This window comes from Vulpes lagopus, chromosome X (assembly GCF_018345385.1).
Source record: "Vulpes lagopus strain Blue_001 chromosome X, ASM1834538v1, whole genome shotgun sequence".
In the NCBI taxonomy this organism is placed as follows: Eukaryota; Metazoa; Chordata; class Mammalia; order Carnivora; family Canidae; genus Vulpes; species Vulpes lagopus.
Genome location: NC_054848.1, coordinates 118,203,751 through 118,231,145, shown reverse-complemented (window position 1 = coordinate 118,231,145; position 27,395 = coordinate 118,203,751). Strand labels below are relative to the sequence as shown.

Sequence of the window (27,395 nt, the reverse complement as noted above, 5' to 3'; positions counted from 1 at the left end):
ATTAATTTATATTTTGTGACGGTCAACATTCAGAACCCATCGGTGATGAGAATGTAGCCAAACTGAACCCCGGATACATTGCTGGTGGGAACTCACACCGTGCAGTCTCTGTGGGAAACAGTCTGGGGGGGATCCTCAGGTTAAGTACAGAATTACGTGACCCAGCAATTGCACGCCCACCGCATTGAAGATGGTACTCGAATAAAAACTTGCACATGCAAGATCACAGCAGCAGTATTCACCATAGCCAAAAAGTAGAGGTGACCCACTTGCCCATTGGTGGCTGAAGGACAACCAAAATGTGCTCTCTCCATACGATGGAGCATTATGCAGCCATGCAAAGGAAGGAAGTGCTCATATTTGCTATAACACCAACGAACCTTAAAAACATCACACTGAGTGAAAGCATCCAGGCCCCAGAGACCACGTGTTGCATGATTCCATTTCTAGGAAAGGTCCGGAGCAAGGAAATCTATACAGATGGAAAGTAGATTAGTGGTTGATAGAGGCTGGGGGAGGGGAGAACAAGCAGCAACTGCCCATGGGCACAGGGTTTCTACTCAGGGCTCTGAGAGCATTCTTGTGTTAGAGAGGATCGTTGCACAACATTGTGAACATACCAGAAAGCCACTGAATCCTAAACTCTAGGTCGGTAAAATAGCCGGGTTAATGTTACACAAATTTTATCTCCCAAAACATAATAAATGCATCTGTGAACCCAAAGACCATATTCTTCATTTAGCATCTAGCCACTTAGCGAGTGAGCTAGATGCTAGGGTGACAAGTGGAGATGCTGGTCCTCAAGGGTGAGGAGAGGCACATGTGCAGCATGGGGGGACGAGTCCTGTGCTACAGGAGAGCACAGGGCGTGCAGGGTGCCTACCGCCAGGCCTGGGAGGCTGCCAGGCGGACAGAAGAGATGTCGGTACTGAGAAGAGAACACAAGTCAGGAAAGCTTGTGGGGAGGAGGGTCAAGAACACAGGGCGTGGGGGCCAAGGTGTGCAGACGCCCAGAGAGGGGCAAGGAGGTGGATTCCTGAGAGGCAAGAGAGAAGTTCAGTCGAGAACACCATGGCACCAGTGAGAGCAGTAAGAGAGGAGGCCAGAGGGCAGCCCGGGGCTGGACGGCACAGGCCAGGGCAGGGGGCCAGACTGCAGACGCGTGTGAGGCGGGCACCATCAGCCTTGCACAGTGGAATCATCACTGGCGGCAGCAGGCAGAAGGGCCTGCACCTCCTGCAGGTAGGCCAGCTCAGAGATAGGCACTCACCTGGCTGAGGGCCTTGGGCTGGAGGCAGCAGGGCAGAGAGATGCCATGGACTGGAGGGATTTAAGAGGCGAGACACAGTGGCTGATTGGGGCAATGGACGCAGGTAGCACGTGAGGATACAGGGATGCCCGGAATTCCAGGCTGGGCGCCCCAGGAGTCAGTGCCATCATGTCCTGACACAGAGATTCATAGAGAAGGAACAGAGTACTCTGCTTTCTGCGTGGTGAGCATCCACTGCCTACGAGAACAGTAAGTGGAAAGATGTGCCGGCAGCGGGTCTGGAGCTCAGAAGACAGGTCTAAGCTGTGGCTATTAATGCAAAGTCACTGGCCTACGGAGGGTATCAAAGGATACAGGTCCGGCATACACAGGTCCAGCTTGTGAGTTCACAGAAAAGCGTAGGCTGGAAGCCTGAAGGTGTGTAAAGTGAGAGAGAAGAACTGCCAGAGACTGGAGAAAGAAGAAAAAACAAGGAAAAGAGTATTCTGAAAAGGAACAGGCACTGAACTGCCGAACTCTTGAGAAGTCAAGGGAAAAAAAAAAACCCTGAGAACTACACACTGGATTTTGTGACAAGAAGGTACTTGGTGGGATGCCTGGGTGGCTCAGCAGTTGAGCATCTGCCCTCAGCCAGGGTATGATTCTGCAGTCCTGGGATCCAGTCCTGCATCGGGCTCCCTGCGTGGAGCCTGCTTTCCCTCTGCCTGTCTTTGCCTCTCTGTGTCTCTCTCATGAATAAATACATAAAATCTTTAAAAAAAAAAAAAAAAGAAGGTACTTGGTGACTGTACCAAGAATGTTCTAGGCAGAGATGGGGACAGGAGCTGGTCCCACATGGCACAGGAGGTGAGTGAGTGGTGGTGAGCACCACGGTGTATCGGGGTGGGAACTCCTCCAGGAAGTCCACCTGTAAAAGGCAGAACACTGGCACCAACTGGTAGGGGACAGTGACAGTGGCTGAAAGGATCGCTTATCTGTGCAGGTGGAGAAAATCACACGGCGGAGTCAGCAGAGGACAGAGAGGAGGCCACTCCACCACGGGAACAGGAGGCTTCCGTGGACAGCAGGACAAGGTAGCTTCCAGCATTGGTGGCAGGTAGGGTGGTCTGTCCTCTGTGCTCAAAGGCCAGGTCAGCTGCTGAGGATGAAGGCAGCAGGGAAGGCTCAAACATTAGAAAACAGTCATAAAAAGGCTTAAGTGGCCTCTGCAGACACTGGGGATTGTGGGGAGGGACTTCCAAGCATCACCAAGGGCCCAGCTGAGGCTGGAGAATTGCAGCACGAATCCGGAGTGGCTCCAATCGGCACGCTGCGAGCCTTTTGCTCTCACTGAACATTCAGCAGTCTGGGGCATCGGCGGGAGAACGGAACTGGGCCAGGTGGGGTGCCAAAGGGCTCCTGAGCCAAGGTGCTGGCTGGAGGACAGGAGGCAGGACAACCTGAGGGGGTGAGGTCAGGCAGTGGGCAGGAGCGCAGGAACAGGGGCAGGACTGAGAGGGAGCCGTGGGAGGCACCAGCACCCCAGCCCCACGCACACAGGACAGGCCGTGGAGCAAGCGGGCACAAGAGGCCGAGGCCCGTGCCGCAGGCCGCATCTGAGAACTCGGAAGGAAGGAGTTCCGGGGAAGGCTGGGCTGCATGCGGCTGCAAGCCCTATCAGCTGGACGTAGGAGCAGGGGCTAAGGCGAAGGAAAGTCTGCAGGTGGTGAATGTGCGGCGGGGGAACAGAAGATGTGCATACATTTGGATGCCAGCTATACGTCAGGTCATTCCACAGAACTGCAGGGGACCCTTTCCCTTCAGGGAAGACCTTGCAACACCCACGAGGGACAGAGCAGTGGAGCACAGCCCCGCCTCCGTGGCACAGTGGCATTCTGGTAAAAACCACCACCTAAGCATCCAATGAGGACGCTGCTGGGGAAGGTAGTGGGAAAAGGCACAGGCCTCACAGCAGGGAAAAATGGGTTTGTAGGGACGCCTGGGTGGCTCAGCGGTTGAGCGTCTGCCTTTGGCTCAGGGCGTGATCCTGGGTCCCGGGATCAAGTCTCACGTTGGGCTCCCCGCAGGGAGCCTGCTTCTCCCTCTGCCTGTGTCTCTGCCTCGCTCTCTCTCTTTCTGTGTCACTCATGAATAAATAATTAAAATCTTTAACAAAAAATGGATTTGTAATCCCAGCTTTGCACCCAAGGACTTACTGGGCCCTCACCTCTCTGCACCCTGACCTTCCCACCTGGAAGACTTTCAAACGGCTGCTGCGCAGATTAAATACTAAGTAAATTCACTAAAATAAAATCAATTATCTTAATTAACGCTAATCCACGCGAGGCTTAGTGCCTTCCCCACCCCGCCCACCCCAAGATTCTCAAGCGCTAGGGCACCCAGCACCTCCCACGTCCAGAGCCCTGAGCCAGGCAGAGAAACCAGGCCCAGCCCAGGCCTGCTGGCACCCCGAGGCCCGGGGAAGCCGCTCTGTGAGATGGTGTGCTGGGCTCCAGCTTATCCAGGACCTCCTGGAAGTGCTGAGGAGAAACAGGAGACGGTGTTTCAAGGCAACATGCTGCCCAGAAACTGATCACTAAATATACAAATGAGACAAATGACAATTAGGAAATGGGGTTACGGAAGAAACCAGATGCAGAGAACAGGCACTTGGAGGTCTTGAGCCAGAAGAGGAAGGAGGGTGAGAAGAGGCCCCAGCTGTGCCCCCGAAGGAAGAGTGGGGGAGGGGGTCCAGAGTGTTCTGGAAGACAAGGCTTTGCTGGCCAGACCTCTCTGTATGGGGGCAAAGCAGAGTTCTAGAGGGAAGCTGGAGATGTTGGGACCCTGTTACCCACTAGCCCCCGAGGCCCCAAGAATAAGCTGACGGCAGGGCCATCCCCAACCCTTGCAGGATAAAGAAACCCGAACACCCCCAGGGAACAGCCAGCTGAAGGACGGACTCCCAGCAGCTGTTCTGCACTTGGTGAAGGTCTGTCAGGCCATCCGCCCATCAGTCTGCTGGTCCTCGGTGGCAGTGGGGACGGGGGTTCCCAGGTGACAGATCCAATGGAAGCCTCCTCGAGGGTGGGCAACACCCGAGAGCCAAAGGTACAAAGTGGCGGGACAGGATCCCCACGGCCTCAGAACCCAAAGTCCACACACATCCCCTGCATATTTTCACCCCCACAAAATTCATGTGTTGAAGCCCTATCCTCAAAAAGACGGTGTTAGAAGGCGTGGCCTTTGGGAGGGGATTAGGTCAGGACAGGGGAGCCCTCCTGACGGCATTAGTGCCCGTATAAGAAGAGACGGAAGACAGCGGGCCTCTCTGCTCTGGGCACTGTGAAGACGCGCTGAGAAGGTGGCTCTGTAAAAGCCAGGCAGTGCGCTATCACCAGACACGGAATCTGCTCTTACCCTGACCTTGGACGTCCCAGCATCCAGAGCCGTGAGAAATAACAGTCTCTTGTTCACAGGCCACCCAGCCTACGATACTTTGTCGAAGCAGCCCGAGCTAAGACACCTCTCCCACCCAGTTCCCCCACTGGACACTCCTCCTCTCCTGACATCGAGGACCCCTCCCTCCTTCTTGGGGTCTCCTCCTAACACCCGAAGTGCCCCTTCCTCCCATGGGTTCCTCTCCTGCCCTCCACAATGGCTCACATGACCCGGACTCCTTTGGTGGCCTCACCTCTACCCGCCCCCAGCCTGCAACCAACACCCAGCTCGCCACCGGGCCCCAATCTCAACCTCTGACCTGACCTTTCTCTGAGTTCCAGAGCCTTCTCTTCCCCACTCAGGCTCCTCAAACACAATTGTTAAAACTAAATTCCTTCCCTCCATGTTCATTTTCTCAAGAAACAATCTGACTTAAAAGCCCTCGGTGCCATCACACTGGCTCCACAATGGAGTCTGGACTTTGGAATCCACATACAAGGCCACTTGCCATCAGCTCCGTGACTGTCCGTGGAGAGAGGAACCTGAGCCACCAGCCAGCCCCTCATTCTGGTCGCGGAGCAGCTATTCTGTAATAGCTGGGCTCTGGGGACCCTCCTGGCAGTCCCTGCCACTCAGAGCCAAAAGCCCGCTCGCTGGACACGCACGGAAGGGACCACAGCTGTGTGCAGGCCACCATCGCACAGACAGACCTCTGCTCATCTGGAAAGATGTCCCCGAGGGAGTGACCTTTGGCATGTCATCCAAGGATGAGGGAGGGCTCAGCTAAGGAGGCAAAGGCTTGGACATTACCATGGGAACATGCTTTAGGAATGGAAAGAAGCATCCCACACCTGGGGTCTGTGGAGACAGGGAGGAAGGCCTGGGGGTGGAGGGCTTCAGAGGCCCTGTCCAGGAACTAGATGTCACTGCCTCAAGACACAAAGCAAGATGTTGAGAAGGTCACTCTGGCCATGATGTAGACACTGGACTGAAGGGAGCCCCTACGAAATACTAGCAAAGTGAATCTAGCAGTGTATTAGAGATTCTACGCCATGACCATGGGGGATTTATTCCACCAATGTAAGCAGACGGTAGGAGTTTCTGAGGGCCACAGTAACAGAACCACCAGTTAGGGGGTTTAAAAATAACACACATTTACTCCCTCACAGTTCTGGAGGCTACAAGACCAAGCCCAATGTGTCTGGGAGGCTTAGCTCCTACTGGAGGCTCAGAGGGAGAATGTGCCTCGCTCCTGGTTTCTGGTAGCAGCTGGCGATCGTGGGTACTGCTCAGCGTATGGCCACACTGCCACTTTCCCTCTCTGCGTGGCCCTCTTCTAAGGACACCGGCCATCGGATTGAGGGCCCACTCGACTCCAGTAGGACGTCCTCTTCACTAATTCCATCTGCAAAAACCCAATTCCGAATAAGGTCATATTCTGAGGTTCTGGATGAACATGAATTTTGGGGAGATGCTAATCAACCTACTACAGTGGTCCATATACAAAAATCAGTCAGTGGAATACACTACATTAATAGAATGAAGGGAAAAGGAAACACACGATCATCTCCACTGATACAGAAAAGGCCTTTGAACGTCTAATACTCTTTTCATGATAAAGCCACAGAAAAAAATTAACAACAGAAAGGGATTTCCTTAACCTGATAAGGGCATGCATGAAAACCCCACGGCTAATATACCCAATGGTGAAAAACTGAAAGCTTTCCCCGTAAGATTAGGAACAAGACATGGATGACCACTTTCACCACTTCCATTCAACATGGTACCAGAGGTTCTTGCCAGGAAATTCGGCAAGAAGAAGAAATAAAAGGCATCCAAATTGGAAAGGAAGAAGTAAAGTATCTCTACTTGCAGATGACACGATAATATATACAGAAGAGCTAACAGGGACTTGGACAGATAAAAACTCTTGTTTGGCTCCTAGACACAACACCATGAGAGATAAAATCGTTCCAGACGTGCAATTTGGCATCCTGCTTCTGTCTCTTCCACATGTGGTCACACACAGAGGATGGCCTCTGCTCCACTGGATGTTTAGAAGACCGCTTCTGTGAATACAGCTTTTCTCGTGCTTCTTCCTAGCCTGGGACAGTACTGCAGTGGTGACAGCAGGTCCTTAGAGAAGTACGAAGACTGACGGGGTTAATGACCCACCAGCCATGTGAGCGTGGGGAACTAACAGAGAAGGCCAACCTGTGACAGGCTGAAAAACACTCCCCCACCCAAAGACATCGACACCCAAAGGTTCTCTGTGACTGTGAATGTGACTTTGGGGAACAGTGTCTTTGCAGAGGTCATCAAGTCAAGGATCTTGAGATGAAGGGACCTTCCTGGATTATCTTGAGCGAGCCCTAAACGCCTCTCGCAAGAAGGGAGGAGGGGACACGCAGACACAGAGAAGAGAAGCCATGTGCAGGCAGAGGGGGCCAGCCGCATGCCGTGGCTCCACACCGAGCAGCCACCAGGAGCTGGAAGGGGCAAGGAACACATCATCCCCCAAAACCTGTAGAGGGAGCACAGCCCAGGCAGCTGGCAGACTTTTGGCCTCCCAAACGGTGAGAGGGTAAATCTGTGTTGTTTCATGCCACCTCGTTTGTGGTAATCGGTGCAAGGCCTCAGGAAACTCCTATCCTATGCATGTCCTTCCCCACGTTGTCCCTAAGCCAATCATCTCCATGATGGGAACCCCCCAGTCACCCCTGGGCCAGACTCCTGGGGCAGCGAGCTTAGGAGCGCCCTGTGCTGTGGTCATCCTGGTACACCTCGACGCTGCACACTCTTTCCTCCCATCTTACGGAAGAGGCACCTGAGGCTTGTTGAGGGTGCAGCCGGGCATCATGGGGAGACCCTGGAGGAAAGCCCAGGCCAAACTGGTTCTGAGGCCCAGGGTTCTCACTGCCCCATCTCTCAGGCCCAGTTGGATATGTAGAGGTTGTTACCGGGGAGATGGCTGAACAGAGATGTCAACCAGACAACAGGATGGAAATTCTGTCTTGACCCAAGGAGGAATCAGGGTGAGATGGAAACTCAGGTATCAAGTTCCAAATACAGAGAGTATGTGGACTCATGGAGTCGGAGGATATGGCCTGGGGAGATGGTGCCAAGTACAAAAGAGGAGCCCAGCCAGATTGAAGGAGCACTGCCATCTGGAGGTTAGGGAGAGGGGGAGGAACCAGCGAAGGAGACAGAGTTGGCCAGGCCAGAGAGAGGGATCCAGAGGGTGAGAGGTCATGAAGGTCCGGCACACAGAGCAGTTCACTCTGAGGTCAGGAGCAAGGACAGCTACCATAAACCATGGTAGCTACCATGCCTTCTCTGGGACGGGACCTGTGCAAGGTCCCCTATGGCCTTCCTTCACATCTATCCCAAGGAGTAGACATCCTGTCACTCTCACTTTCGAGATGAGGCAACTGTGGTCTAGAGAGATGAAGTCACTGCCTAGGATCATGGAGCAAGTAACCAGGCACCTTTCACACCCACAGAGCTGCTCTATGTTCTCCAGGCCACACCAGGTGGCCACATGGCAGATCATGTGACAGCCTCCCCAATACCTCGCAAGCCATGACACCCAGCAAGCACCCAGGTACTGAGAATGCCATGTCTGGTGGTGGCATGGGGCTGGTGACCACACCCTTAGACGTCTTCCTCCTTGCCATTCTTGTGAGTGATGAGCTCTGGCACACTGTCACATAGGTACCCCTGCCTGCCTCTTCCTGCTAACCATCCAAAGCCAGTTCAAATGCCACCTCCTCCGTGAAGCCTTACCCAAATTCACCAGCAAGGCTAGCCTGTCCCTCTCCTGTGCTCACCCCCACATGCTGAGCTGACACTTCCTATAACAGAGCCCCTCACCTTATCTATGTTGTTATTTCCCCCCAGCACCTGCCCCTAGTAGGGGCGCATCACATTTGTTATCCAAGTGTCATTTTACAAGTGAGCATGATGAGATGGTAAGGGCTGCCACCATCTTCCTGATCTCTGAAATTACTCATAGAGAGGGCCAAGTCCTCTGAGTGCCAGATGCACGCCTGCAGCAACACAGAGAGGCAGTCGTGGGCAGTAGAAATGACGCAGTTCAGAGCTTTTCCTACCTGGAGAGCAGGTGCTAGGGGCAGGGCCTCTTAGCTGTGGCTGGGCACGAAGGATCCCAGCCCCTTTAGCTACTAGGGATCAAATGGGAGCTGTCTGCAGATGACACTCCTGCATGTGATTTCTGGAAACTTTATATACTTGCCTGGTTTCACATGAGATGCCATTCTAAAGAAAGCTTCAGACCAGATAGGAATTAATCAAGCAATCGTCATAGTTTACAGGTTAAAGGGACTTCCAAGGGCCTTACAATCATTTAATTAAGACTCTTACTTGATTCTTTAGGTGAGAATTCTCTTTCTGGGTCTTTGCTTAATTAATTAAGCACACAGGATCATGGAGAAGCAATAAGAGAGACAGTGCACAGAGCCCCACATGCCAGATACCAGCGAGGAACAGCTAGAGGCTGATCACAAACACCTCACCTTCAGGTGGGGAGGAACTCCGCAGTGTAATTGGACTGTGGAACAATCTATGGCCATGACAGGAGAAAAAAGGCACTGTTTCTGCAATGTTATTAACAACGTACCTTGTTGGTATCAGCAACACTGTTTTGTCGGGCATCGAAGATGATAAGTTTATGAGACTGTGCATTAGCATCCATTATCGTCTGCAAGTATTTTTCATCTTCTTTACAGCGTTTATCATTGGGACCCACAAGTGGCTGGCTGCAACGGATAATTGTTGCCTGACTTTCTGGATGAATCCATGATAACACCTAGTGTTTGTAAGCGGCAAACATTAGTACAATTCCTAAAACAATATATGCCCTGTTGGGCAGTAAAAATAAGTTACCTTTTCAAGCACAGCCTCTTCTGCATATTTTCCTCAAAGGTCAAACCAATCTGTGGCCCTGGAACCCACTGTCTGGGTCAGATTGAAAGAAGTCTGACTAGATAAGATCCCCAAATCCCCTTCCACCTCCAAATTGTGTGACTCTAAGAAACACAGAAACTAAGTCAAACCGTGATTAACAAGTCAAGCCCCACTCCTATCTGAATGACTAGTTTTATTTTGTCTCCTGACTTAAAGACATCTTTGTATCTCAATGATCACATATGTGGCAGGAGGGCAAAGTAAAAGACAGTCTTTTGGGATGCCTGGGTGGCTCAGCAGTTGAGCGTCTGCCTTCGGCTCAGGGTGTGATTCTGGAGTCCCAGGATCAAGTCCCGCATCAGGCTCCTTGTGAGAAGCCTGCTTCTCTCTGTGTCTCTGCCTCTCTGTGTCTCTCATGAATAAATAAATAAAATCTTTAAAAAAATAAAGACAGTCCTTTATAAGGTCTAAAGCTCTGCCCCCAAACCTCCCATCTTCCTCAGGCGGCCAAGAGACTCGGAATTACACTGGACCACAAACTCTATGCTCCAGAACGTTCACTCCCTCCCTGATTATGGTGAGAGTGTCCTTGGTGTACATGAATGTTCAAATTCACTCAAACTGCACCTGTGCGAGGGGTTTTGTCTATCAGTTAACACCTCAATAAAGCTGTTTAAAACACTTCATCCCCTGCTGGCTTCTCTATGGATTTGGGTCACGCAGCTGTAGGCATTCCACTCAGCATCTAAGAAAGTTAATTTGCTCTCAGACAACTCGACAAAACCAGCGATGTACGCTGTTAATGCAACAACGTGCTCTTTCTCACCACTCCTTTGTTAGTCTCAACTGCCTTTAGAGGGCTTTAGGCATATTTTTCCACTTTCTGTTTTGTTCGCTAGAGTTTTTTCTGTCTTGCTTCTTTCCATATTAGATCTAAAAAAGTCTGTGTTTATGCCTAAGTGATAATGTTTATTACTTACCGGGACTCTGCCTTTGGCTCGAAAGGCTGCCACTTTGGAAAGGTCATCATCCTTTACACTAGTTGGCACAACAATGACAGCAGGGTAGGTGTCACACAGCTCATAGTTACTGTTCACTTTGGATATTTTCCAGCTCTCATTTGGCAAGCCCTGCAGGGTGTTAGAGAAGGGCAGAGAGCAAACTTCTATGTTTTCAAAAAGTAGTGTGACCCAAATCCATTTCTTATTTTCTCCTAAAATCCACTTATAATTTGTTATTCACTGCTACTTAAAGTGTAAATATATGTTTATCTAACATAACCCATGTCTTACCCATTTTTAAGAATTTAATGAAGCAGAAGAATTTCCAAACATATTTTAAAATGGTAAAAGTTACATGCTAGAATCCCAATCCTGCACATTTCTTGTTGTGTTTTATATAAAGAATGAGCATGGTATTGCTTTTGAAAAACCCATGAAAGTTCTTTAGAGACACAGAAACTTTTTGCAAACATGTACAGTAAGTAATATAAATCCCCATACCAAATACACAGTGGAGACAAAGATTAAATGTCATGAAAATAGTATCTTATCGGAATATCTCGAAACCGACAATGTGCTGAAGGCTTTCTAGGTACAGAACACCATACCAGACTGATGTAGTCACGCCATACACTTAATCTAATTTAAGCCATTGGTTTTGATCCTTAGTCATCAACTCATTACCAGAATATCTAATAAAAACCATCTGGCCCATTTGCTTTTTAAACCCCTGTGCTTGTACTCGAATTGCCCTCTGGAAAAAGGATGAAGAGCAGAATAATCAAAGTTTGGCATTGAGAGAATGGAGCATCCCAGAGACGAAGAGCCTACAAGCTAGGTAACTCATACGCATGCACAGCTTGTTTCAAACAGTTTCTTCTCCACTACATTTCTAACCTGGTAAAAAAGAGATGCTCAAACCACTATTTTTGGTCTGATGAGGAATATACTTTACCTGTCTCTTATATTCAGATACAGGATCATAAACTTTCCATCCATTCACTGGAAATTTTTCCTTATAGCTGAATGCAAAGAGTGTCTAGATACAAAAAACACACAAAAACACATCAGTATTTCTTTACTATATCATATACTCAATATTAAAGGTCTTCATTCAGCTGTGAGCTAAATATTTTAAGATTTCTACTTTGATCTGTAAATTTTGAAGCAACAAATTGGCACTTTCCTTAATCATTACACAGAACTGACAAATTTTAAATATTCTAATATTAGTCACAAACAGAGAAAAGAGATAAAGGAAACCTCTGGAAAAAAGGAATAATTAAACATGACTTTTTGGACACCCCCCCACACACACACACACAAAGGCATGCAAAAAAAGTTTATTTTGGTGTACTTGCCTGCCCATTGGAAAGAGGAAATGCATGTTTGTTGAGGTTTTCAAATATCCCAAGTTTACTCTGTTCTTCCTGTTTATAAGCAAGTCGCAAGTTCCTCATATCCTATTAAACAATTAGCAAAACTCATTTATTGAACATTGATTATCTACGAGGAGACACCATACTATAAAGAGATACATGAGATATTTTTATTCATTTCTCATGGTAGAGATTGTTTCCACTAACAAAAGACAATTAACAAAAGCACCTCCAACAAGATAACAGCAATTGAGGGAACTGGAACAAAGGAGGGGACATGTTGGGGGAAGAAGTCATCAGATTGGAAGAAGAAGGTTAGTGCCTGGAAGATGTGCCATCGGGGCCTGTGCACTTACTGCAAAAGGTGTGCCACAAAATCAGCCAGTAGCTTTAAGCTGCCGAAAGAGTCAAATGCAGATTTTGCACCATCAATAAAACAGAAATTTCTCTGTGTACTCAGAGCCAGAAGTCTGTATCACGTAAAGACTATGTTCCTCGGTGCACTCCTTACAGAAATTATAATGCCATTTCTCAAAATCAGTTTCTTAAATGCCCCACCACACATGCTGCTGACTAAGAGCCCTAGTGCGAGCCCGTGGGAGCGCGCCCAGTGAGGGGGCTCAGATTTCTCCCCAGGACCCGTATGAGCAGGGCTCCCTGACCTTTTTACACCTATGCCATTAGTTAAACACAAAAGTCTCATTCTTCTTTAACATTACAGGAAATTTGAAGATAAATATGACCACAAGCAGATTAAAGCAAGAGCAATTTGGGAAGTGGCAAAGTTACTCCTGCAATATTATATATAATGGAGAAGAAATGGAAATGCCTGAAATGCCCGTTGACAGAGGCTGGAAAGTTCTGCGTGTGTTGAGGCCAAAGAGTTCCAAGACGGACTGTTAAGGGAGGAAAGAAAGGGGCAGAAGGGGCTACCTAAGACACTACCACTACTATTTGTAAAGACCACACAGACAGGCTTGTACACACAGGGTGTGCGTGGAAATCAGTAGCAGTGGGTGCCTGACAGGAGTGGAACAAGGTGGCTGGGGGTTGGCTGGAGAGAGACTGGCTCTTCCCTATACACCTTGGGAATTGCGTACCACCTGTTAAAAGAAATCAAACCTAACACCTTGCAAGGCTCTGAGGCATGAGCTGAGAAGGCTGAGAATGTGGCCCTAGTGATGCTAGGCTGGAAAACATTTTAAAGCAGCTATTAGCAAAGGCTCACCTCGGCCATAAAAACATGTTCATTCAACAGCCCTAGGGCACTCGCCTAAGCAACATCACTTCCCAATGCGCCCACCCTCCAAGCTACTCTGGCTACACACACACACACACCCTGGTAGCTGACTGAGCTCACTTGCTATTTAGGATTGCTGAGAGAGCAAATCATTCCAAGCAAAGGGAAAGCATGTGCGAAGAGTCCAAAGTCAGGGGTGGGGAGCACACGAGGTGAATGAGAACAGCTAAAGGAACTGGGCTAGCAAGAATTAGGGGAGGGTGGCCGAAAGTGAAGCTGCACAGAGCAATCATGCAGCTCAGACACACAGGCTTTTGGTGAGTCCTCCCTCTAGCCTGAGGATGAAGGGAAGCTACTGGAGAGTTCTAATAGGGAAATGTCATGTTCCCAAAATTCAGGGCTCATCGAATCACCCATCTGCTCTAGGTTTGACAACTGCTTCACACAGCTCAGCATGTGGAACCCTGGCCTGAGAAGGACAAATGTAATTTGTCACAGGACAGCACTGCCATGAAGTGGCCACAGGGAGTCTAAATGCCAGTAGATCCATGATCTACAAGAGTAAAGGATTCTCTGAAAAAAAAAAAAAAAAAAAACAAATGGGTTCAGCTGCAGTCTGGGGCCAACCAGAGGGAGCCATCTTCAGAGACGTGATCAAAACAGACAGATCGGCAGGAATCCAAACCCTGACCATGGAAGGGACGTTGGCAATTCTGCACAGGCTCTCTTTCCTGGGACTTTAGGGAGGGTTGTTAATAAAGCGTATCCCATGAGGTAAAGTCTTTGGAAATAAGCTGTATCAGTAAAAGTGTTTCTTAAATGACTAGTCATCATTAAAATCATCACACACATTTCTACTTAACCCATTGGAGGGAGAGCAGGAAACCAAACATAAGCACAGTGCAGGTGAAAATCCCCACATCGTGTTTTTAATCACAGAATCTATATAGACTATCGCTGTCCCTTCAGGAAGTCTCTGACCATCCACTGTTCTAAAGGGTAGTTTTAAAACAACAAACTGGAAAAAAAGGTGTTCCTCTCTGCTTTTCACTTGGTTTCTCTGAAATGTAACAAATAACATCAACATTTAGGTTATAGGTCTGTGTTGATTAGAATACTTCAATAGAAGAGGTTTACCTCCACAGCTCCCAGAGTGGTATGAATTAGCTTCTACGAGATTTGAAGAGGCCTCAGTCCTGAAAACACTGTAGTTACTAACAGTCCCAGTGACCCTCACTGCCCAAAGACTGTGAAGAATGTGTCAGAAAAAGCTGCTAGCTGAGCGCCCCGTCAGGTTCGCCTGTGTCCACACCGTACCTTGCACACGATCTCTATCCCACATGAATTGTCCCCATGGCTCTGCGCTCCAATCTTCTCAACTCTGCTGATCACGCCAAGGGGAACGTCGAGGATGAAATTCGGGTCCTGGGTTTACAAATTAAGGAAGGCCTATCAGTGCCAGCCAGCAGAGCTTTCATACCAGAGGTCTTCTCTGGGTGAAAATGCAGATTTGTTTCACATTTCCCCTTGGCCCCAACAACGAAACTGGAGTCTGACTGATAACATGCTTTATGAGGTAGATGCCAAGGCTACAGTTCAAGTCACCCCCACCCCCAGCTCTAAGCACGACGTTCATAGCATTGTCCCCAGATGCCTTATCTGTCTGCCAATGTGCACCTGTGAAACCCCCCACCCCCACCCTGTGGCTCTGTCAGGGTGACAGGATTTCAGGGCTCTCTGTACTCTCTCCTTACCGTGGGTTGTGCTCTGCAGGGCTGTGAAAGACGACACATCCACTTAAAAACTCACCCGCTCCGCGCTTTTGAAGTACAGCTTGAAATCAGTCACTGTCAGGGTCCCGGTCACTGCGCCCACAAACGGGCAGATGTACATGACGTCTTTCACTGAAAGAAAAACCCCCAAGTAGCAACTTCTGCCACAGACTTGTGCTTCCAGAAGTCTTAGGTTTCCAAATAGACATATCTGTGATTCCACTTTGCTAGGAAGTTTACATTTTTTTTTTATCACATTAAATAAAGATACAAATAGTCTTCTAAGAAAATTCCATTCTGTAAAACACAATCCTGATTTGCTACCTAGGGAGGTTTTAAGTCAAGGGCCCCATAACAAGTTACATTTTGTCATCGTTTTCCAGGTGGTTACCATTTTCCCTGAGTGATAAATTTGTCATATTTGGAAACAGAGTAATTAAACTCCAGAGACCCTGGGCTGTGGTTTCATCAATTCCTGCTAACGAAAGCCAATACACCTCCAAAGGAAACTGTTTCACAAATGACAAAAGCCAGAACCGCATCAGTGGCATGGAAAATGACTTCTTTGCTTCAAATTCCTTCTCCGTTTCCATATCAGTTTTTATTTTCTTATTGTTAATATCAACTTATTTAGTATCACCATCAACAACGTTCTGGAGTCCTATGAGTGAGAAGCAGCTCACACCTACCACAAAGATAGCATATCTTTACCATCTTCTCTAAGGGCCACTCCACTGGACTAGCAGGATTGTATACAGCTACAGAGGAGTCCGAGTGGAACCATTAAAAGCACTAACGCTGTCATTCAGCCAAGTTCTCAAAAACACTTCCATTAAACTTTTCTACAGCTCAGTATGCACTGATCAGCTTCCAGATCAGGGTCCGGAGCCACAGACTAGAATACTCAGCAGCAGTATTGTTTGGAGGTCCTGGGAGAGCCCAGCCACTCAAATATTCCCTTTTTTCTTTTTTTAAGATTTATTTATTTATTTGAGGAGGGGGAGGGGGGCAGAGATGGAGGGAGAGGGAGATGCAGATTCCTCATTGGGCCCAACATGGGGCTCAATCTCACAACCCTGAGATCATGACTATTGTTGGGGTTCTAGGGATTACTGGGCACAGTTCCTACTCACAAGCAGCCAAGCCCTATAAGAGGCACCACACAGAAAATCCCCATTGTACGACAGCCTCACAAATGCTATCATAACCCAGTGGGCACAGTAAGAGCTCAGAAAAGGACCCACTTGGCTCAGCAGGGAAGCAAGGAGGTGAGGAGGGACGGGGAGAAGGGAGGGAGGGAGGGAGGGGAAAGCAGAGTTGTTGGAGGTTAGTGTGGCTGGGACAAAGGGTGCAGCGGGGATGATAGGACATGAGGCAAGAGAAGACTTAATCGTGAAGGTTCACAGCAGCTTTGTGTGTAATAGCCAACACGTAGAACAGCCCAAATATCTACCAAGAGATGAATGGATAAGCAAACTGTAGTGTAGTAGCATAATAGGGTACTGCTTAGCAGTAAAAAGAATGACTATTGACCCATTCCATAATATGGATATGAAAATACTTAGGCTGAGTATAAGAGGCTAGACAAAAAAGAAAATATTAAATGATTACACTTCTATAACACTGTAGAAAATATAAATTAGCCTACAGTGCTTGGAGATGGGGGAGAAGGTGTGGGAGGGAAGGATTATAAAGGGCCTAAGGAAACTTCTGGGGGTGATGGATATGTTCATTATCTTGACTATGATGATGGTTTCCCAGGTGCATAATGTGTCAAAACTCTTCATGTTGTACACTTGAAATCTATGTAGCTTGCTGTCTGGAGAAGAAGCAGAGGCATGACATAATTAGCTCTGCATTTTAATCAGATCATTACAAAAGCAGCATGGAGGCAGGGTTAGAAGAACTCCCAGAGAAGGAATAGTCATTCAGAGAGGCCAGAGGACCACCAGTGAAAGAAGTTCCAGAAGCTAAAGAAAGAAAGAGTTTCAGGGTACCTGAAGACTGAGCCCTGTGCAGGGCTCTGCACTGGGCATGGAGCCTGCTTGATAGTCTCTCTTCTCTCCCTGTGCCCCTCCCTTGCCTCCAGCCTCTCTCAGAAGGGAGGGAGGGGAGGAGGGAAGGAGGAAGAGAAAGAGTGAAAGAGAAAGAAAGAAAGAACGAGAGAAAGAGAGTGAAAGAGTGAAAGAGAGAGTGGAAGAGAGAAAGAGAAAGAAAGCAAGTTTCAAAACTACCAATGGGATAAGCGGGGTCCGGAGCCACAGACTAGAATACTCAGCAGCAGTATTGTTTGGAGGTCCTGGGAGAGCCCAGCCACTCAAATATTCCCTTTTTTCTTTTTTAAAGATTTATTTATTTATTTGAGGAGGGGGAGGGGGGCAGAGATGGAGGGAGAGGGAGAAGCAGATTCCTCATTGGGCCCAACATGGGGCTCAATCTCACAACCCTGAGATCATGACTCAAGCAGAAACCAAGAGTCAGATGCTTAATCAACTACAGCAACCCAGCACCCCTCAAACATTCCTGACACAAGATGATTACACTCTTAAACCAAGCACACATCTTTGAGAGGGAGCCATGAGGGAAGACGGCAACACTCAGATGGCAAACTAGACTGTCCGACCCAACCCCGGCAATTGTGAGATGAAAAGGTCACACCCCACTGCCCTCCTGTCTGCCCATAGCACTTGGACTGCCTGCTGACATGCAGGGCCGTCCAGAGGGAGGATGGGGGAGCAGTACTCCTGCCATTGGCCTTACCGCGCAGGGTGGCAACACATGCCCTTTCTCTTGTGCTCAAATTGTACTTTCTGGAATCTCATAAGCCACTGAAATTCTTTTTGCCAAGTTCTCAAAACTGTTATTAAAATATGCCACGGATCTTCTGTCAATATACCCTTAAAGTAAAGGATTCCAACTAAGCATTACATCACCCTGAGTGTCTAATCAAGCCTTTGGTTCATCAGGACAAGTCAGGCCTCTCTTCTGTTGGTGATGCCACCGAACACTCAACTGGAACTTACAGTGATCCCATATGGTCTTCTCTCTCTTAAGGTCATGAAGACATTAAGAAGAATGAATGGACCTAGTCCATTTGTCCCCTAATTAAATTGGTTTGGCTGATCTCCAGCACAGACATCACCCATGCTCGCAAGTAAAGTACCATTTCATTTTATGGCTCTCTATAAGCCAAGTGTACTCATTAAACTTACCAGTGGCCTTGATTGATTCTCCTGGAAAAAGTGGCGCTTCTTCCATCTGTGCCAGCTTATTTCCATCTCTTAGCGCCTGGCAAAAAACCAAACAGGAGTAAATCTCACTTTCCTTCTATATACCTGGGAGGAATTGTAGTGTTCTGTGCTCTTGCTACATGGCTACAGAAGCGTGCAAACTGTATGCCCCCTCCCCTTAACGAGACAATTTCAAAGCTCAGCATCACAGGACACCATGCTGCATATTCTAGCGAGTTGTTACACATATTTAAATTCACAGTTAGAAAGCATTAATACAGAAATGGCTTGACATGACAGATAGATACTGTAATCACTACACAGACAGCTATTATAAGGTGCCTCCAGAATTTGGAAATAAGGTCAGAAAAAGGTTACCTTCTGAGCATGAAACTAACACAAATGGAATAAACGTTAGAAGTAGGTGCTTGGCTAGCTGTAGAAATCACCCAGCCTGTAAGCTTTATCCGGTGTGGGAAACCCTGAAGTCTAGTGGAAGCAACCAGGGAGGGGTCTCATAGCAGTAACATTTCTAAGGAAAGCCCTAGGCTTTCGTACTGCAGTCCAGCTACCCACGCTTTGTGTGTGTGCACAAAGCGTAGGGATGGGTGGGGCGGGTAGCGAGTGGGCTTGTCAGTGCGCATCCCGTCCAGGCCATGGGAGAGTACGCTCCCGTCTGGCAGACAGGAGTAGGTCCAGCACTACTGTGGAGCAGGGTGTTTTCAGCGGGTTTCTCCCGAACCAATTCACTCTGTGCTGATTCCACACTCACCAACACCACTAATGACTTATCAGGTTTCCTGGCTACAATGATACTAGGAAAATGACGTCTTGAATGGCTGCAGAGACACACGCCCACATTTCAAATGTCCAGATTGGCCCTGCTGCCCACTAGCCAGTTTCTTGGGAGCTAGGTTGGATGGTGCCAGTTAGCTCAGGAGAGCTGAGAAAATGGTGTTCGAACTACAAAGCTATGGACCAGAGCCTGAACTCGGGGCCTATTCCAATTCCAAGTTACTGCCACCCTGTGAGATGCTGCCAAGGAAACTGGTCACTTTCTCCTTGGCATCTCGGACATAATGTGTCACGAATAAGAATAAGGCGTTCAAACCCCCAGCAATCCCCAAGCTGTGTTTCGTAGGGCATTAGATTCCCAAGAGATGTGACTAGGCCTTTTTTTTTTCCAAGTTTGGGTAATGCTGGGTTAAAGAAAAGCTAAGTGGGTGGGTTGTTTTTTTTTGTTTTGTTTTGTTTTTGCTTTTTTACATTTTAGTGCGACAAGTCGTTAGCTAGCATATTAATGTACGCCATATCAGCAAGAGGGCGCTAGAGTATGCCGCATTTCCCATACCTATTTGATCAGGGGCTGCTTTCTCCAAAACACAGTTAAACACCGGGAGGCCACTAGTGTTCAGCAGAAAACAGGTCAGACAATACTATGTTTTCAGCAGATTTTTGTGAAGCAAAGTATTTAAAATGGTCATCTTTTAAAATTCTAAATAACTGAAAATTCAAAACTGATTCTTTGCCTAATTCTAAGCATATTTCACTATGTTTTGTTAATGGGACTTAAGTGTCAATTCAAAAACACTTATACATCATAATAGTTCTATCATTTTATAAAAAAAGAAAGGAAAAAGGTCAACATATAAAAAACAAATTCCATGCTAAATGTTGGTTGGGGTATGTCTGTTCTATAGGAATGTCCATCGTCTTTGTCAAGATGTGTGATTAAAAAGATTAGGGTTCACAGTTATTTCTGAACAATTTTATTCAGTTTGATTTTTTTGGTCAAGATTGGTTTTTAAGACATTTCAGTCACAATTCTTAGGGACAGTGAGAATCATTAAAGGTAAGTGGAGAATTGTTAATGGATTCATTTTTAATACAGCTGATTTTATCAAGAAAGTATAAGCCGATATTTATGCTTCTAAATGTCTAGTTTTTGAAATACTAATATCACCACTCTTAGAAGCCATAATTTGAAGTTCTGCTTTCTTTTGCCTGAACCAGTGACTAATTTTATAACACAAAGTCAGAAAGTTAGTTCACTTGATACCTAAGTTTAAAGTTACTTCAACTATTACATGGTTAAAGCTTATTATAATCACTATATATTATCATATATGGACCTAAATTCCTTAACTTATATTTAAAAATAAATTGGGATAGATTATTTTGAAATATATGTACTAATGCAAGCTGTTCTAATCGCTGAACCTGGAAGGGGATCAGGGGGAGGGGCGGAGGGGGGAGAATGTGATTCACTTTAAGCTTTATAGCGAGCCACATCAAACACTTTCAAGTCCTCAGCACTGGACCAGCGACTAAAATGTTGCAGAGGGAGACACCAGAGACTGGGACCATTTTGAGAATGTACAGGGCTCTCAAGATTGAGGCTGAAGATCAAACATGTCTCTCTCTCTTCTCTTCTGATGGTCACGTTAAATTTGGCTTGAAATACCTGTGAATTTATATAAGGCATGAATGTGCTGGTGAGATCAAGTGAGACAAACCGACAAACCTCTCACTAATAAGAATTAAATCCAGGACATGCTTTATAAGCGATGGAAAAGCAACTATCAGAACAAAACAAATGATCCCACTGCTTCTGATTTTCCCATTAAAGGTTTCTTTTGTATAGGAAACACATTTAGCTTTAGCATAGGAATTCGAGAGAAGAATAGTTCTTAAAGGCTCGTTATTTTGTGAGTACAGTAGATTCTCTTAATAAAGCTGGTGTTAGGAAATGGGACTCACACTTGTGCTATATTAAGCTTTGACTGCAACTACTAAGTTGCACAAGACATGATTTGACCCTTGATTTATCCAACCCATGTACAGTATAATCAGAGAATGGAATATTCTTGTGGGCAAACTGATCTTCTGAACACACCTGTTCGTCTTGGTATCTCTGCTCCACGTGTTGGCCAGTTGAGGAACTCCCTATGGTGATCCCATTCAAACCCTGTTCCAGTGACCCTGCAAGTCCAGCGGAAGGCCCACCAACTCCCCAAATTTGGCCCCGAGGACCCCAGCCCACTGGATGGCTCTGGCCTCTCTGCTACTTTTCTCATCATGAATGGAAGCTGCTGGGTAGACAGTTTCTGTAACGGCTGCATGCCAAAAGCACTGGCTTTCAAATCGGGCACTTCAAGGTGCTTCCAGGGTCACCAAAGGAGGGTGGCTAGACAAAGGCACAGCTGGGCATGGGGGTGGCCGGCAAGGTTTCCTTGGAGCTGCTCTTCTGGCGCTTTCACATACAGAGATTCTATATAGGCTTTGGACAAAGTTCTGCTGCTTTAAAATACTCCAGAGGGCCTTGAGGTACTGAGCAAAGAGTAAGCACTCCAGAAGACTTGATGCATGTTTTTTTTTTTCCTTCTGATTAATCAACACAAACTATATAGACTCATTCCACAAATACACACAAGGTACCGGGAACTATGTTGGGCACGGACCATACAAATGTGAATAAAGCAAAGTCGACACCCTCAAGGAGCGCCCTTAGCATAATCACAACCTCTGTAAAGGCAGTTCGGAGTCCTGCTGTGACTGAGACTCCTTACCTCGAAGCTGACCCCGTCTGGGAAAACCAAGCAGCACGGATAACTAAATTTCTGGGTGACAAAATGTTGGATAAACCAATTTTGGCAAATAATGTCATAACGGAATCTACCAAACTCGGACAGGAGGGCACTACTGTAGTGGTGAAAGCATCTGCTCATCATCTAGAAATCTAGTATGAAATGGCTTCTAAGAACACGATCTGTAGCTACAGACAGATGGACACGTAGAACTTGCCACCTGATCAGCTTCAGCTCCAGAAGGGTAGCCATTGTGCTCTTCCTGAGTCTCCTGCACAGCACCAGGTGCACGGACAAGAAACGGCAAAGAGGAGAAAGAGAGACACGTGCAAACAGACAGGTGAAAGGACAGAAGTTCTTTTTTAAAGAGACACTAAGCATGTAAAAGTTGACACACCTTTCACGACTTTGCAAATCCCAACATTTTCCCCCTTGCAGTTAAGGAAATGGTGTGCTGGCCCTCTAGAGCATCCTCAGCCTAACATGGAATATCTATTCTGTGTTTGTGTCGGGGCAGAAAAAGGAAAAGTAAACAGACATCATGGATTTCAAAGAATGGACCGTCTTTGGTAAAACCAAGCAATACGATAGCATATGGCAACGAAACAAAATAACAGACACGTGACACGCTCATACTACATCAAGCATACCATCAGAACCAAGGAGAGGGCAAAACCAAGCCAAAATACGAAGGCAGTTCAGACACGTGTATTTCAAATGCGGTAAGTGCTCACATACTCTAAAGAACTACTATTCAGGGCTCAAGTCCGCTAGTATTCATGAACTTTCCACACACATGCACAGGCACAGATTACATGCTGGAGACAGACATGTACAATCTGTAAATTATTGCTAAATAAATATTGTGCTTTATGAATCAATACCATAGTAAAGATTTCTAATTAAAGTACCAATGTGCTTCAAAGAAACAGCTGAAAGGTCACAAGGTTACTTGTTTTCCAATTCCTTTAAAGGTATACTAGGCTTAGTTTAACCTCTTCATAGAATCAGTTTGTTTTGGAAACTTTCAAAACTGGGCTTTCAATTCAGCAGGTGGTACAAAGAATATAAATGCTGAAGACAAGATTATAACCCCTTTTGAAAGTCGAATCAACTCCCTGGGGCCGCAAATAATTGAAATTTAACATAGATATATTTTTTCTTCATGGAACTTTGGTTCCCATGACTGTATTTCTTTAAAAGGCAATCAATCAGCAAAGAAGTAGAAAAGCTTTAAAAGAATTTACTATTTATCACCTTTCATTTCTGTCAATATGGTAAAACAGCTCCTTAATACTCTGTTACACTCTATCATCAGATTGAATTTAGCACCCAGTTGGTACTGCTACCCTTCAAAGCAGGGTAATTTTTAAAACGCAACAGTTTCTTTTTTAGGTGCCTGGTGGCTCAGCTCAGTCCGTTCAGGGTCTGCCCTAGGCTCAGGTCATGATCCCGGGGTCCTGGGATCAAGCCCCACATTGGGCTCCCTGCTCAGCGGGGAGTCTGCTTCTCCCTCTGCCCTTCTCCCCTGCTCGTGATCTCTCTCTCTCTCTCAAATAAATAAAAACTTTTTTAAAAATATAAATAAAATGCAAGAGTTTTTGAAATTTCCATGTTTTTGAACACAAAGAAAATGGAATCATTCTTTGATACAAATTTTAAAAACAGAAAAGTGAATGACTAAACAACAGAAAACCACACAGTGGTTCGAAGAACATGCAAATGGAAAGCCAAACACTAATATTTAACAATGTGAATCAGTGAAAGAAAATGATTCCCACGAGCTAAAGGAAACATAGTAAAAACAAGATTAAACAAAGATAAACCAACTGGGATAACAAGAATTTGACTTAACCTGCTAATTTTTGTACTACTGCATTGGCTTCACTAAGATTAACCATTTTAAACTCAAGTTATTAACTTATTCTGTCAAAATCCACAATATTTTCATTGAATAAAAATAGGTTAATTTTCAACATCTGATATTCAGGTTCAAACACATGCACATTACCAATCTTTGTCTTGCTTTATGAATATTCTGAAATAAAGGAAGGAAAATCATGAGGCAAATATAAGCGACAGTCCACTACTTATAACAGCCACATCTGTATTTTAAGAACTACTAAATGGAACTGATTCTGTTACATTGATACTCAAGACTAGCACTTCTGCTTCTTAGATTCAGCATGCAAACGGAGAGGTGACTTGAAATCTGACTTAGATAAGCTGGACGGCAGATCACCACTTTGTTGGTGTTGTTCAATTCTTTAGGACGAGTTACATGGTAAACGAGGTGAAAAGAGGGCTCTGCAGGCCTGGCCATGTAAGCCCCTGCCATGAATCTCCATTTGGTCAGAATTCATGTAACCCAACAAACATCAGTACTGCACGCTGGCAACAACTTGAGCATCCTGCCCTCAGACACGCTAGCTTTTACTGCACATAAAAACACTGTAACAAATAAAGCGTTTCTAGTGAACACTTAAAGCTGTGACGCAGCAGAGCAAGTTGATCCGAGTGACTCATAAACCCAGTGAGAAGGTAAAGAACGCTAAATAGACTAAGTGTTGGATCAAGCACAAAGACACACGACAAGTAGGAGGCCCAGGTGCCGAAAGCCACACATCCTTACCCTTATATCAGGCCTCCTGAAAACCTGTTAGTTAAAATACAGAATATCATCATCATGGACACATGACTATTGACCTGTGAAAGAGGCTGTTAAGCTCACCAGCCCATCCCGATGGAACAGAATAATCCTCTAAACCAACCAGATCGATCCTAACACGTTTGCCCTCCAAGTTTTATTCGCTATTGAATCAATCTTAACACGTTTGTCCTGGAATTCTCCGGCAAGTCTCTGATTTGGAGAAAGTTATTGCCCTTAGGCTGAGACAAACTACATTATTTTAAACACAAACCCCTTCTGTCAAGTACCATTATAAGCCATTGTGAACAGGCTGTGTTTGAAAAGTTCACTTGTGTGTCCGTTTGGAATACTGAATGCATTCTCCCCATAGAAACAATGATACAAAACAGTGGTTCTGCTCCCAAACCAGCCCACAGAAACAAAAACAAAAAGGGAACCCAAAAACCACAAAAGCCCCCACATTTGACCAAGGGAAGGGCTCAGCTATTAGCACTAATAGTATCATAAAACCTAGTTAACCATAAATCTTAAGCTGGTCTCTATAGAAATTTTATTTTCAACTTTTACTCAGAACTCCAAAGTTAAACTCCCTGCCATGGCCACCCATGGAGAGAAAGGTACCTGCCCCTCACCCTAACTCCTACGGCAACAGGGAAGGGGCAGCTGCAGGTGGGAAGAGGCAACTGGCTCTGCTGGGAGGGCAGGGGAAGGAGGGGAAGAGGGGAGAAGCCAAGCTTTATTAAGCAGAGACATGTTATTCCTACACCCTTGCCGGTGACTTCTACTCGAACACGCAGTGTATGCATTCAGGAAGCTCTGGCTGGAGAGAACACCCCAGGAATTGGATGGACCTTTGGATAGTGAGGCAGACTTGAATGTCTCTGTTCCCCAATCCACAGTCTGAAAGCCTCCCATGTAAGCACTACATGTTCTGTGGAAAACAGATCATTAAAAAAGAAAAAAATTCACCAGAGGTTCTAATTATTGGCTTTTTAAGTTTTACTCAGGATAGATCATATGAATACAAGGCCACAGATGTCAAAAAACATCACTGTATCATCATTAAAATACCCTCTGAAGTAAAAAAGGTTTTTGAGTTAAGTGGTGATACTGTAGCTGAAAGAGACCTAAAGCCCATAAATTCCTAAATACAGACTATACTGAAGAACCTAAACCTGGCTTCTTAATAAATTTATTTATTTTTGGCAGAAGGGAGTGATGGATGCTTATCCTCATAATTGTGGTGATTAAGAGGTATGTACTTATTGAAACGCGTATCAAATTGTATACTTTAAGTATGTGAAGTACACCTCAAGAAAGTCAGTACAAAATCAAGAAAATACATGCCCATGAGGGTAAACAATGCAAAATGGGGCATAGATGGCAATAAAAACTCAAAAAAGGTCTCCCCTCTCTGAGCGTGTTCATTCCCTCGTGATAACCATGTTTAACTGGACCAATTTTTGATTCTGAGGATTGCCTCCATAACTCCAAACATGATTACACCTCTAATTCTCGATTTGTCAACTTTAAACAGTACCTATCCATGTCTCATTCTAAAAGATGAATAAGGGCAGCCTGGGTGGCTCAGTGGTTTGGCGCTGCCTTCAGCCCAGGGCATGATCCTGGAGTCCTGGGATCGAGTTCCACATCGGGCTCCCTGCACGGAGCCCGCTTCTCCCTCTGCCTGTGTCTCTGCCTCTCTCTCTCTCTCTCTCTCTCTCTCTCTGTCTTCCATGAATAAATAAATAAATAAATCTTAAAAAAATAAAAGATAAATAAGCTTTCTCAAACTCCTATCTCCCTCTTTCCATTTCTGCTGATGGAAATTTAATTTTTAGTTCCTTTACTGTTTTCCTTGCATCATAAAAAAATATTCATGGAATGATTTTAAGAGCCATTCTAAGTAGTTTGTATGTATTAATTCATTTTATTTTCAAAACAACCTTGTGAGATAAAAACAATCATTGGCCGCATTTTCTGATGAGAAAACCAAGACCCAGTTAAGTAATCTGGTAATGAGACAACTCTACGTGGCTTAGGATGGGAGCTTCCCACCAGAAAGAGCAAGCCACGATTAGAAGCTTCGAACTTTCGGCTCCACACCCCTCACCCTGCAGAAGCGAGAGGGTCCGGAGAGTGAGGTAATGGATTATGCCCATGTGATGAGGTCTCCATAAAATCCCAATAGCATGGGGGTGCAGAGAGCTTCTGCACTGAACACATTCACGTCCTGGGAGAGTGGTGTGCCCCAAGTCCATGGCGCCAGAAGCTCCTGCGCCCGGGACCCTCCCAGCACCTGCCGTATGTATCTCTTCATCTGGCTGCTCATCTATCTCCTTTGTCATGTCCTTTAATAAAGGTGGTAAACGTTTCCCTGATTTCTGTGAGCTGTTCTAGAAATGAGCAAAATCAAGGAGGGGGTCCTGGGAACCCCCAGTTTAGAGCCAGGCTGGACAGAAGTCATGGGGAACCCGGGGGCCCACTACTTTCATTTGGTGTCCGAAGTGAGGGACAGTCTCGTGGGACGGAGGCCTTCCCCTGTGGGGTCTGTACTAACTCCAGTCAGCGTCAGAACTGAACTGAACTGAATTGGAGGACACCCAGCCGGTGTTGCAGACCTGGCTGGGACGGGGGAAAACCCACACATCAGGCATCAGGAGGGTTCCACATGTACCATGCGAAGTAGCAGAAGAGAACAGTTAACCTCTCCCCACACAAGCACCAAGATTTCAATTTGTATAAAAGTTTGCATGGGGGTTAAAGCTCTCTCCCTCTGCTTTCAGGTTCCCTTCAAGCCATCCTTTAGGGTGCACCAGAGAGGCCAGGGCTCCCGCTGACCACGCGCTCTTGGTAAGGGGGTCGGTGTGCTCTTCTTTGCCCCTCGGGACCCGCTGTGGCCTCACCCCTATGCCAGGCCCTC

At 46.4% G+C, this 27,395-nt stretch overlaps 1 protein-coding gene across 8 annotated transcripts in view; it reads right to left on the bottom strand.

The window, feature by feature from the left end:
* The window catches only part of MTMR1 (myotubularin related protein 1), a 63,753-nt gene that overhangs the window by 22,316 nt on the left and 14,042 nt on the right, over nt 1-27,395 (bottom strand). For 2 of the 8 annotated variants that reach the window (XM_041740548.1, XM_041740555.1), the window contains 7 exons: nt 18,218-18,293; nt 15,043-15,137; nt 14,551-14,658; nt 11,976-12,077; nt 11,570-11,653; nt 10,594-10,743; nt 9,327-9,515 (listed from right to left, as the gene is read on the bottom strand). In XM_041740548.1, the coding sequence (XP_041596482.1) occupies nt 9,327-9,515; nt 10,594-10,743; nt 11,570-11,653; nt 11,976-12,077; nt 14,551-14,658; nt 15,043-15,137; nt 18,218-18,263 (774 nt within the window). In that variant the 5' untranslated portion in view covers nt 18,264-18,293. Of the gene's footprint in view, nt 1-9,326; nt 9,516-10,593; nt 10,744-11,569; nt 11,654-11,975; nt 12,078-14,550; nt 14,659-15,042; nt 15,138-18,217; nt 18,294-19,586; nt 19,780-22,039; nt 22,094-23,833; nt 23,861-24,454; nt 24,479-27,395 lie in introns of those variants that run through there. The other 6 variants (XM_041740550.1, XM_041740553.1, XM_041740554.1 and 3 more) reach the window with 6 other exon arrangements.